Source organism: Neolamprologus multifasciatus, chromosome 15, assembly GCF_963576455.1.
Source record: "Neolamprologus multifasciatus chromosome 15, fNeoMul1.2, whole genome shotgun sequence".
Lineage (NCBI taxonomy): Eukaryota > Metazoa > Chordata > Actinopteri > Cichliformes > Cichlidae > Neolamprologus > Neolamprologus multifasciatus.
The window spans coordinates 33,099,827-33,112,123 of record NC_140453.1 but is presented as its reverse complement, the minus strand read 5'-3'; the positions used below and the strand labels follow the sequence as shown (position 1 = coordinate 33,112,123).

Genomic DNA, 12,297 nt, shown 5'->3' with positions numbered 1-12,297 from the left:
TTTAGCATCACCTTTATGGAAGCTCTCAGGAGAGTCCTTTTGTGATGTTCAGTTAAGGTTATTCTCATAATGCCACATAAGTCAGTTCTTACACCCCCCCCCCCCTCCCCCACCTGGGGGCAGCACACACACGCAAGTACTGTCCTCAAAAAGACTCCTTTAATTCAGTGAGGAGGGTAGTAGTTGTGAGGTTTTGCACTATTACAAGTGTTGTAAATAATTTTGTATCATTTGTTAACGCCCTTAATTCTATTGTCCCATATTTATTTGCATTCTGTGTAATTCAAAGTAGTCTCTGTGAGATGACTTTGCTATTGTTCAAAATAAATCAAATGTTTCAGTAAATAATATCCTGTGCTCTGTTCTTTATATTTTTTCCTTTTTATTTTGATAAATTGGACGTGGTAAACGGAATGAAGTCTGGGAGTGGCAGGTAACTTGGATACTATCCAATCTAAATAACTACACACCTTTTTAAAGCCATTTCCAAGTCATGCCAGTGTTTGCTGAGAAATTTCTAAACCCACGGCCGCCGCCTGGGGATTTACTAGCACGCACACAGGCATTGAAAATCAGGTATGAGTTGTAACTGGAAGTCATGGGAAAAACACAGATTCTTCAGTGTCATACAGGAAATTCATGGTTGAGTCTTTAGCATTTAGTGTGCACTAAGACTTTGACAATAATTATTGTCTCTTGGTATTACCTGATACTGCTGGGAATACCTTTATATCAATATCAACAATTAACTCTTACTTTATATGTTGATGACTTGTATCTATATAGTTGGTAAATATTAATAGAGTCAGACGAACAGGCAGAATCAAGACTTACTGAAACGTCATAGATGATTTGCAGCCCGAGTTGCATAACTTCAGGAAAAAGACTCCTTGAGCAGAGCGCTTACATACCTCCTGTTTGTGGCATTAGAGCACCATCTAGTGGACAATCCGTCACATAACCTTTAAACGACATTCATTTTAAGAGTTTGACTTTCTGGTTAGATAAAGTGTTAAAAACCAACTGGAATATTAGTTTTCAATTGGTTTTAAATCAATAATTCACACAGTTACAGTTTATGTATCTACATTAAAGTAAAAGCAGTGGTGTACTAGCACGTGGTGTCAAATATGTATTGCAGGGAAACCAGAAAGAAAGGAATCTATATTTATTTATTCCATCCTAGGTACTCAAGCAGCAACAGTCTGCAAGCAGAGCAGTGCGTTAGTGCTGTTCAGCTCTCCGGGTTATTGGCGGGAGCAGGTTCTGCAGTGGTCCGCTGGTAGGCACAGAGTTGGAACACGCCTAAAAGGAAATGACATATAGATAAGGATTAAAATACCTTCTTAAAAACGATGGCTCTCAAACAATGAAAGCTCATTAGAAGGACAGAGTAGCCATGAGTAATTGTTACTAAGGTAGGAAATGCCAAGAAGCTGCTTAGTCCACCTAAATGTGTCCAGAAAATGCCTTTTTGTCATTTTATCATCAAGTTTGATATTTGACAAAAGCCTCACACTGAGGCTCTGGTTTTATTACTTATTAGAAAAATAGTAAATAATAAAATATTTAAAAAATAATAAAAAAGCATGTTGCCTGTGATTCACTCACATTAAACATGACTCCTAAAATTAGAAATAAATACAATTCAAACCTGCTGCAAAGGCCAAAATAATGGCAACCCAGCCTATGATGTAGGACCAGGAAAAGCGCCAGTCCAAGAAGCGTTTGCCAAAGAAGGTAACAGTCACACCAGTGTAAATTGCCAAAGCCAGCAGAGCGAGAAAACCTGAGAACAGAGGAGACAGAACAAATCCACTGGGTAAAACATGAAGACATATTTCTTTGAGACCTGTATGTTGACCCCAAAATATGAAAAAAATCAACACAAGACATTTAATTAGTTTGCATTCAGGACTTGAATGTATAATTGCTTCTGGAATCTTTTACATGATGGGAAGAGTTCCAAAAATAAAACCCAAGACAGAGGGCTGGCATCAGGCTGCCCCCTATCACCCCCAACTGGTCGTGTGACTGTTGTTGTGATTATTGAGTCTATTTTCTGATCTGATCACTCTTGGTTTACCTGACAGGACCAGGGCGATGCCGCCTGTGCGCACTCTCCTGTTCTTGGTGCCGTTAGTGAAAGCGCTCAGTCCAAGCACCACGCCAGCAAAACAGCTCAGCACTGCCAGCAGCATGAAGGCCCGTGTGGCATCCCAGAAGGCTGGAAACAAAAAGGTCAGAACCATGTCCACATGCTGATTCTACACTTACATTTGCACTGATTGTGCAGCTCATGTTGCCTCACCGAGAAGTCACAAAACCTGCCATGAATTTGATTATTTGTGTAAAACACTTAAGAATCATCTGCTTAAAATATTTAACTGTAAATAAGAATTATAGCCAGTTAACTTTTAGAGAAAGCACACAGTTGCAGTGTAGAGGTAGGTGGACAGTATTGCTAGCAACACTGATATTGATATTGGGTCGATACTAGCACAATATCCTCTAAGTTCAGTATGCAGCCCTTTAAACGTGCTAAACATTATCTTTTGGATAACTGAGGTACTGCAGTCTTTAAGCCTACATATAAACCTTTAGCTTTCTATGCTGTACTAATTTTTCTACTCACAATATAGTCTGTATGAATTCAGATACTTTTGTTACAGTTAAATTTATGAGTTTGTTACAAAAAATCTTGAGGTGGACCACTCACCTACAGTGATGGTGTGGGCGTGGCATTTGTGGTTGATGCAGAATCTCCAAAGCCCCTGATTGGCCGAGCTGCCAGAGTATCGATACTGCATCCAGAAGTCCGTCGCTGTAGAAACTATGAGAAGCACAAGGGCGGCCACGCCGCAGAGGGTGCCTCCTCCTGCTAAAGTATAGAGCATTGTGGAGACGCCTGGCAAGAGACTGTCCTCCTAAACATTCAACAGCTGCTCGGGGAAGAGAGGACAGAGTTGGGGGAAAATACAGAATTAAGAGTTTGTGCACAACACCTACATATTCATTTCCTGAAAGATCAGCTGCACACAGTCTTTGGACTTTTTTCTCCTGTCGACCCTCGAGTCTTTTAGATGATCACATAAAAATGCACAAAGCTAAGCTCCTCGTTAATTACAGAAATCCATTATATTATCTACATCTATAAGACAGCAAAGAGCGAGTCCCTGCCACACATGCACGTGGCTTAGTTCTTATAACTGCAATAAATGCGATCCAAAACCTGTTGCGAGTCTGAGGAGCGACCTCTTTCTGTTTAAAGCACGCTTTCCTTTTTAAATCTCGAGACATTATCTTGATGCATTTTGATGGAAAAGTTACATCTCGTATCACCACATCAGATAAATGTGCTTTTAATTGAATTCTAAAATTGGTTATAGTCAGAAAAACACTTGACTCAAACTGCTGTATGGCAAAAAGCTTGCCTAACAGGCAGTTCAGAGCCATTGTTCATCACTAATTCCCCTCCGTGCTCCACAAACTAATCTTCCATCACTGAGTAACTGAACCGTCAGCACTGCTGCTCTCTGTCAGCCAGCCAGTAAACCAGCAACTTCATGCACTCACTTTTTCTGTACTTCTCGGCAAAAAATGTCCAAACATCCAAAGAAATTTTACACCTGAGTCCCATATGTTTCTATCAAGTAACATGAACCAACACTGGGGTCACGGGTCCAGTTTGTAAGCTGTACAGATCCTTTCTCAGTTAAAATAAATAAATATATAAATAAAAATCACCAATCTTGACACCTCATGTCTTCTATATCTTTGTAGGTTTTCCTCTTCAAAAGCAAATTTGTCCTTTTCCCTTTAAGGCCAAAAAAGACTCTAATATTTTCCTGCCAAATACACTCAGTTACGTTCTTTTACACTTGTACATTTTTAAACTGATACCTCTGGTTTTGGCTGGTCGCTCTCCAGGTTTGTTGGCTGTGACAGTGCGCGTATCCTTTTTAAGCCCCCGTACCTCTGGCCCTCATTGTCCACTGCACAAAAGAGGGAATGATCGAGCGCAGCATGTGAGTGATGCTAAATCCCCCTCTTGCTCTCTTCTCTGCAGTTACCTCCATCCTTTTATCACCCCAGTGCATCTCTAAACTCTTGCACTTGATTTTTCTCTATGTGCTGTATGACTTCCTATCATTTTTTTTTTCAAACCTTTTCCTAGAAAATACTGGCTCAGACTTGGCAAGCTGTGAAAATTTATAAATTGCTTTTCTGTCAAAGGCCAAAAACTGTATTACTGCCATGCAGCAATGGGAGTTTGCTGGGATAGGCAGTAGCAGACTTATGTTGGCAATTGCACAGAGGAAAAGGTGAACCTATGTGCACCCTGCACTTGCACATAACTATGTTTGCTTTGCACCTACCTGTGTGCACAGGCTCTAAGATCATTTAAATCAGTGATGTACACTCACCAGTCAGTTTATTAGGTATAAGCTGACTGGAAAGCAACAGTAACTCAGATAACCATATATTACAATCATGTCTGGACCCATCCCAGTATTAACAAGCTGTGCTAAACGAGCAGCCAGTGGGTGTGTGTGATTGATACAAAAAAAAGATGAAACACATCAATTATTTCACTCGATATCTTTATTTTGTCAGTTTGTTTCAAAGTATTCCTTAAAAGAAGGTGTGTTAGACAGCCACTACTTTATTTTTTAACAGTTTGAACCCTAATGACCCCTTGGCACTTGTCTTACTTGTGACACATTTGTGCATGTAACTATTACAGGTGGACAGTGACACGGAATATGCCATCAAGAGTCACAGATAAGGTAAAATGTAAAGCACAATACGATAATCCCACGAAGGTCAGTCGTTTTCTCAGCCTGTACCCTCGTCTCTGTCTCACACTTGCACCAGGCTGCTCAAAAAAGTGAAGCTAAAAGTTAAACAAGCCAACGACACTGGTGTTTCACACTGTGCAGTCCTGAAGCATCTCTTTAAAGTGCATCATTACCACTGTTTTGACATTAGCCTGCTGATCCAAAATACAGAGACTCTCGTGGTTGTCTGCATTTAGTGGATTCTGTTGTAAAGTTCACTATAAATCCCTAAACCTTCTTTGGGACTCGGGTTCTCGTGAATCCACACTTTGCATCTCTGATTTAAGAAATTTTTTTCTTGTCACATCAACCATTTCCTCCCTTTATCGCTTTTCAGCTGCTACAAGCTTTGGCTTAGTGTGTTCAAATACTCAAATTATCCCAAATTTATCGACCGACTGCAGGTAAACACTTCCATGCGCTCGAACCAGAGTTCCCAAGAAGAGGTTCCTAAAGCTTAACTCGACTTGTTCGGGTGCTGCCTGTAACTCACACCCAGTGGTACTCTTTTTTGAGCTTTCATGTAAGTGAATAAACTGTTGTATGCATATAAGGGATGCTGATGGGTGCAGTGACCTTGTTTGAACTCGCAGCTGACAAAAGGCATGTGATAAAATACCAAAATAAAGCTGCAAATTAAAAAAACAAAAACAAATCTATCAATCCAGACATCCAAGAAACTACACAACAGTTACAAAAAAGGCACGTTATGATATGCATAACCAAATGTGGCTTCTCTCCAGAACATTAAATTCTGTCGCTCCTTCCTGCAGAAATTATCAAAAGAGTTGCTGTGCTAAGATGCTAAATGTCACATTACAGCAACCCTACTTCTTCGTTTACCTCCATGTTTTGAGTGTACTTGCTTGGGCAGTGTGAGAGATGAGCTAAAATAAAGATAAGTATGCTCGCAGTCAAAGTAAAGTAAAGTGCTTTTTAAGATGGGCCTTAGCGACCATCTTTATACTCTGTATCACATTTGCCATTTAATCTTTGCTGAAATTATAAAAGTCACAAGCTGAAAGGTATCAAGCGAACGCACGGACATGTTCTATGTATATTTAGAAATTCAACCTCACATTTTCCCTTAAATTTGACTCAAACTGCAAAGCCATATACACTCAGATTTCCAGAAATTCATGGTTGCTTGAGCACACATTGGCACATACCCAAAAACATATAAGGACATTCATATACACACATACGTAGAAAGTGTCCTCCTTAAAGTGACTGGCTTTTCTGGCTCAAAAGTGCACCTGTCACCCTACTGTACGCACACGTGCACTTATCTTTAAACATATAAACAACTTGACGTTTACGATATGCATGTTTTGCACACCAATACACCTCGGAGCTGGGGTGTATGTGGAAACTGTGCTCTTGTGCTCTTTCTCGAAATCTCACGGGCCCGGAGCCCAGAGGATGACGGTTCGATCCGCAGACGAGGAGACAAAGGTCCGATCGTGTGGGTGCCACCTACACTGGATCACCTTGTCCCAGTGCTCCCCTGCCACCGTCTGAGGGAGGGGCTTGGTTAGGTCACCTGGGGTCAGAGAAGGGGGAAATATCACACAGGAGGAGCTTACAAACACAATTTTAAGCGCTTCGAAATTGGATTTTTCACTTCAAACAATGACTTATTTCAAGCTACCTTGAAGGTCACTGATTATGATCCTGTTGTCATAGGAACCAGTGAGGAGATGATGGGCTCCCGGTGAGAAGCGCACAGAGCGTATGTCACTGCTGTGGGGGCGGTACGTCTGCACTATGCGGCCTCCTCTAATGTCGTACAGCATGCAGGTGCTGTCCTCCTGACCGGTGGCGAGCAGGCGGCTGCTGGGATCCACTGCCACTGAAGCGACTGCACTTCCTGAGTGACGTACAGTGTGAAAAACGTCATGTTGATGGATGCAGCTTAAAAAGTATTTTGCTGACAGGAGCAGTTTCTGACACTCAAAACCTTAAACGTTATCCAGGCATTTTGCATTTGCAAAGGGAAACTGTGACAAAATGTTTTACAGTTGTCATCAGCGAATACTATAGTGATAAACACTTGTTTTATTATTTCAATTTACTGAAGTGCAGCGCTTGATTATGGTTTTATCAGCTGTTCATATCAAGAGTTTCATAAGAGACAGGCTGCTGACAAACTACAAACATTCAGGCAGCAGATATGCTCCTACTTTAGGTGTCCTTCATGTCGGTGTTTGATAATGCGATATCAGTGGATTGACGTTATCACAAAAAACCCAGACAGCAAACAAGATTTTATTGAACTGAGTTAATCATCATCTAAATGATTTTTTGCTGCAACTGCGTAGAACAGATAGCTGAGGTCCTAGCTAATGCTAGGAGAGCAAACAGGACAAAGAGAGGGCCGCAGCCTGGAAATAACAGCAATAACTAGATTTGCCACATTTAAGAGTAAAGGGCCATCGATAATGCATCTTTGCAGCTAACTTTGTCATCTTTTTGCTTAGATTTAAACGACGAAATATTACAAAACGAATGCAGACTCAGCTGAAAATACTACAAATAAGGTAAAACTTTAACACTACCTGCAGCTAACATTTTAAACATTTATTTTAAATATAAACGGTATATTTTGGTGCAAAACTGGATGCATATTTAAATATATTTTTAAAAGTTACAGCGTTTAAAATATCATCCTAGCTACAGTGGCTGCTGTAGGGGAATGCACATTTATGCATGTTTCCGTGTGTTAGAGCTCTCACTTCAGTTCATGACGAGGCCATAGATGAGGAGGAAGAGGATAAAGTGGAAATTGCAAATATACAGTGTGAAAGAGCTATTTGCGATTAACAACATATATGGTTGGTCTCTAGCCACATACATAAAAAACCAAGACCAGGCAGAGCAACAATGTCCATCTCATCCACTGTGTTCAAGATGGCTGGGCAACATGGCCAACATTTCAAAAAACTGGTGCCTCCTCCCCATATTTCTATTTTTACTGGATTAGTTCTAAGTTTCTGAGAATGTAATAAATGTATACTGATGTAATTACATACAAAATCATGTATATCTTAGTATATTATTTTTTTATATTAAATAACCTCAGAAAATAACTAACTGTAGCTTTCAAATATTTTTTGACTTGCCCTGAAGCTTCAGTTGATTTCTGTCTTTAATTTCTCTTTTTTCCTTTCTAATTTATGGAAGTCGTGCTCTTCATAAAAGTGTAAGTGTCTTCCTGTAAAACCACTCTAACCTGTAGCAGTGTGGTAAAAACCATTTCCAATCAAACAAAGTAGCAAGTTTCAGTATGACTCACCTGTGCCATGCAAAGTTGTGCCCACCACCCGAACACAGCTGGGCACCCGCAGGTCCCAGAAGCGGACAGTTTTGTCCTGTGAGCCTGAAGCAATCATCCACCCTCCCCATGTGTACAGAGTCAGAATGTGACCTGTTCAAAACAGCACATAATATCTGAGCTCTGTTCACAACAACTCTTTTCAACAACTTTGCAATAAATGCGATAAATGTTGGTACTCATGCTAAATTTGTGTTTCAAAGAACCTACAGTGGATGAATGAAGCAGACAATACCATAAAACGCTACTGAGGACCACACTTTGAAAACCCCTATCCAGAGTTTGCTTAGACCAATCTGCAGGTAAACGGGGACATACCGGTGTGTCCGCTCAGGGCATGAAGGCCCTGTCCTCTCTGACAGTCAGTAGTGTAGATGTTGCAGTCCCCGGCTCCAGCACTGATCAAAATAGATCCTCCACTTTCAGGACCTTCCATAAAAGCCAAATCTCTAATAGTGCCGTCATGCATGCTAAACTCCAGGTCTGGGCCTGAATCACAGGAGTATGTTTGGGTAAAGATACAGATGTTTCCAAGCAGTTTAGCAACAGAAGAAACATGAGAAGTTTTCTGCATCAGCTTAACTTTCTTTTTCTAATATTTTCCTTATTGTGTGTACCTGTGGCATTGCAGGTGTCTGCATTGAAAGGCAAGACTTTGACATATTTATCATTGGAGCCAGTGGCCAAAAGCTGTCCACAGTGGCTCCAGGCGACGCAGTAGATTGAGCCCTTGTGATGTTTGTTCCGCCTGAAGCGCACAGCCGGCTGCTTCACTCCACCAGAACCACTAAAGAAGCAAACAAACATGGACACAGACAGAAAAAAAAATGATGAAGGCATGACTTCTACCTTTAAGAAAAAAAAATCAAAAAGGATCCTTGAATCCACATATTTTGGATTTTTTCCATTTTGATGAAACTGGTTGCAGCAGATGGCTGCTCTTCCCTGAGGTTTCTTCCTCTTAAAAGGGAGTTTTTCCTTCCCACTGTCGCCAAATGCTTGCTCATATTGGGTCGTTGTCTTTTTTCAAAGTAAGAAAAGGAAGTAAGCTGTTCAAGTCATCAAAATTGCTCTAGAGATACAAAAATTACATGTATCTCTGTGGCTTTCAATTACACATTAAATATCTCACAGTGTGGATTTGTAGGTCCCTGTAAGCCGCTCATACCTGGCAGTTAGTGTTTCCGGGTAGGCACACACTCTCAGGGTTTTTGAGTTGGAGCCGACGGCATACAGCGCACCGGCGGGATGGAAGGCCACTGCGCGCACTGCCTGTGTGTCCTCAAGCTGGCTCACCTTAACAAACTGTGTTTTGCACTTTGCGGGCTTCACAGGAAGATAAAAAAAAAAAAAAAAAAAAAAAAAAAAACATTGTCATGAAGTTTGCAGCTTTGTTTAAGCATTCACAGTGCAAAAGTTTGGGCACCCCTGATAATTTTCATGATTTTCCTTCATAAATTCATTGGTTGTTCGGATCAGCAATTTCATGTAAATATATCATATAGCAGACGAACACAATGATATTTGAGAAGTGAAATGAGGTTTTTAGGATTTACAGAAAGTGTGCAATCGTAACTTAAACTAAATTAGGCAGGTGCATAAATTTGGGAACCCTTGTTGTTTTATTGATTTGAATACCTGTAGCACTAATTATTGGAACATAAAATTTGTTTGGTAAGCTCATTGACCCTTGACCTACATACACAGGTGAATCCAGTCATGAGAAAGGGCATTTAAGGTGGCCAATGCTTCTTTCAAGAGTGGCTACATGGGAGCCTCAAAACAACTCAAATGACCTGAAAACAAAGATTGTTCAACATCATGGTTTAGGGGAAGTATACAAAAAGCTATCTCAGATATTTCAGCTGTCAGTTTCCGCTTTGAGCAACATAGCGAGGAAATGGAAGACCACAGGCACAGTTTAAGTTAAGGCCGGAAGTGACAGGTCAAGAAAAATCTTAGATAAGCAGAGGCGAAGGATGGCACAAACAGTGTCTCTTGAGGTATGCTTAAGGAGATTTGGACAAGCCAGCTTCATTTTGGAATAAGGTACTGTGGACTGATCAAACTAAAATTGAGTTATTTGGACATAACAAGAGGAAACAGAACACAGCATTCCAAGAGAAACACTTGCTACCCACAGTAAACTGTGGTGACAGTTCCATCATGGCCAGTGCAGGTACTGGGAATCTTGTTAAAGTTGAGGGTCACATGGATTCCAGTCAGTATCAGTAGATTCTTGAGAACAATGTTCAAGAATGTTGAAGTTGCGCTGGGGCTGGATACTTCAACAAGACAACGACCGTAAACACTGCTCAAAATCCACTAAGGCATTCATGCAGAGGAACAAGTACAAGGTACTGGATTGGCCATCTCAGTCCCCAGACCTGAATATTATTGAAAATCTATGGTGTGACTTAAAGTGGGCTGTCCATGCTGTCCATGGAAACCATCATACCTGACTGAACTGGAGATGTTTTGTAAAGACAAAAAGGTCCAAAATACCTTCAACCAGAATCCAGACTCTCATTGGAAGCTATAGGAAGTGTTCAGGTTTGGAGGCTGTTATTTCTGCAAAAGGAGGATCTTCTAAATATTGATGGAAGATTTCTGTTGGGGTGCCCAAATTTATGCACCTGCCCAAATTAGTTTAAGTAACTATTGCACACTTTCTGTAAATCCTATAAACTTCATTTCAAATATCATTGTGTTCATCTGCTATATGATATATTTACATAAAATTGCTGATCCAAACAACCAATGAATTTATGAAGGGAAATCATAAAAATTATCAGCGGTGTCCAAACTTTTGCATACCACAGTATGTGGAATGTATGGAAGTTAAATCTCAACAGAGCGTGCTTACATACCTCATGTGTGCTACGTGTTGCAGAGCTTGTGGAGTCATCCTGGACTGTAGGACCAGCACCAGTGATTCTTTGAGCACAAAAAAGAACAATGCATAAACAAGTCATAAACATTGGGGTTTTTTTGGTTCCCATCAATAAGAGCTCGGAGTGAAATGTTTCAAATATTTGATAATAATTAGCAAATGCTGGCTATGAGGAAAGCTGCATTAAACATAGCAAACATAGCCTTTTGAAATCTAATTTTTCTTTTTGATACATGTTCTATTTCAATTAATTAGCAGCTGAACGGTCACTAGAAGCATTCCCTACACACCAGCCTAACTTCTAACAAGTTAAGATTTTTCGGTGGAGACCAGTAGCAGGAGGCTCTTACCTTTTATTGGGAGGAACTGGGGACTCACTGAGCAACGGCAAGCTGTGGCTCCCGGTGCTTACTGGCGTGCTGCTGCTCACCCCACCTGGCTTGTCCCTCGGCGGTCCTTCATCTGGGGTGTGACGGGTGTGAGGCACCCTGGGGCTAGATGTGCTGTTGTTCCCCGTCAGCCCGTTCCACTGCTGGCCCAGCTGCGCCATCATGTCCTCTCCACGGTGGTCGATGCCCACATTCATCTCTTCCAACTTCTGGATGGATCTAGACAAAGACAAGCTCTGTCGTAGCACCCGGCTTGCGTTTTATTCCTCGCTGACATCAAATCCTGTAGGAATGACACCCTCACCTGCTGAGGAAGGTTTCTGTGAGGTTGTGCTGGGCTCCATCCTGGGGCTTCACTCCCCCCTCCAGCAGCATCTGCTGGTAAAGCTGCTTCTGCTGCTGCTTCTGTTCCAGATGTTGCTGCACGCGGAGCCGCTGTCTGTAATACTCCTGGATGTGCTCAGTGGAGTCACGACGCTGGACACAGACAAGGACACAAGCTACCAAAATGAGCCCCCCCCCAAAAAAACAGTTGAATTGTTTCTGCAGAAAATGTAGAAATCCCTGAAACTGTATTTTCTATTTTACCAAAGCAGGCCCTGTAGGATGAATAATTCATAGTGCCTTTCAATGTTCTGTGCTTCAAAGCTTGGAAGTGTCCAGACACACACAAAACACACACACCAGATTATAAAAGCCAAACTCGTTCCCAGAGCCACTGCTGACAACTCTTCAACTCCCAAGGCCTCGTCCTCCATCATCCACCCCATAAAAAAGTTTTCAAGGAACTCATTGCATTGAGTCAACAGTATATTATCCTTCAGGCCTCTCACCACTTTT

The 12,297-nt window shown here is 41.3% G+C and overlaps 2 protein-coding genes across 2 annotated transcripts in view; both read right to left on the bottom strand.

Moving 5' to 3' along the window:
- Positions 1–250: 250 nt before the first annotated feature.
- Positions 251–4,182, bottom strand: lim2.2 (lens intrinsic membrane protein 2.2). Its single transcript, XM_085131938.1, has 5 exons — positions 3,904–4,182; positions 2,720–2,942; positions 2,087–2,227; positions 1,655–1,789; positions 251–1,305 (listed from the first exon to the last, which is right to left on the bottom strand). The coding sequence occupies exons 2-5, from the start codon at positions 2,895–2,897 to the stop codon at positions 1,235–1,237; spliced, it is 525 nt and encodes a 174-aa protein (XP_084988064.1). The 5' UTR covers positions 2,898–2,942; positions 3,904–4,182; the 3' UTR covers positions 251–1,234.
- A 660-nt stretch (positions 4,183–4,842) lies between these two features.
- LOC146502483 (WD repeat-containing protein 47-like) overlaps positions 4,843–12,297 on the bottom strand; it is a 17,468-nt gene continuing 10,013 nt past the window's right edge. Inside the window, exons 8-16 of the mRNA XM_085131924.1 lie at positions 11,762–11,934; positions 11,419–11,676; positions 11,046–11,112; positions 9,344–9,501; positions 8,793–8,962; positions 8,494–8,664; positions 8,137–8,268; positions 6,493–6,711; positions 4,843–6,384 (exon numbers count right to left, since the gene is read on the bottom strand). Of these exons, the coding sequence (XP_084988050.1) occupies positions 6,242–6,384; positions 6,493–6,711; positions 8,137–8,268; positions 8,494–8,664; positions 8,793–8,962; positions 9,344–9,501; positions 11,046–11,112; positions 11,419–11,676; positions 11,762–11,934 (1,491 nt within the window). The 3' untranslated portion in view covers positions 4,843–6,241. The remainder of the gene's footprint in view (positions 6,385–6,492; positions 6,712–8,136; positions 8,269–8,493; positions 8,665–8,792; positions 8,963–9,343; positions 9,502–11,045; positions 11,113–11,418; positions 11,677–11,761; positions 11,935–12,297) is intronic.

What these genes read in the sequence shown, in the direction of transcription:
- lim2.2 (XM_085131938.1), bottom strand. Translation starts at nt 2,897, where the DNA reads ATGCTCTATACTTTAGCAGGAGGAGGCACCCTCTGCGGCGTGGCCGCC. An exon ending in CGCCCACACCATCACTGTAG is followed by an intron (nt 2,228 to 2,719) that starts GTGAGTGGTCCA and finishes TTTTGTTTCCAG; the next exon opens with CCTTCTGGGATGCCACACGG. An exon ending in CATCGCCCTGGTCCTGTCAG is followed by an intron (nt 1,790 to 2,086) that starts GTAAACCAAGAG and finishes CTCTGTTCTCAG; the next exon opens with GTTTTCTCGCTCTGCTGGCT.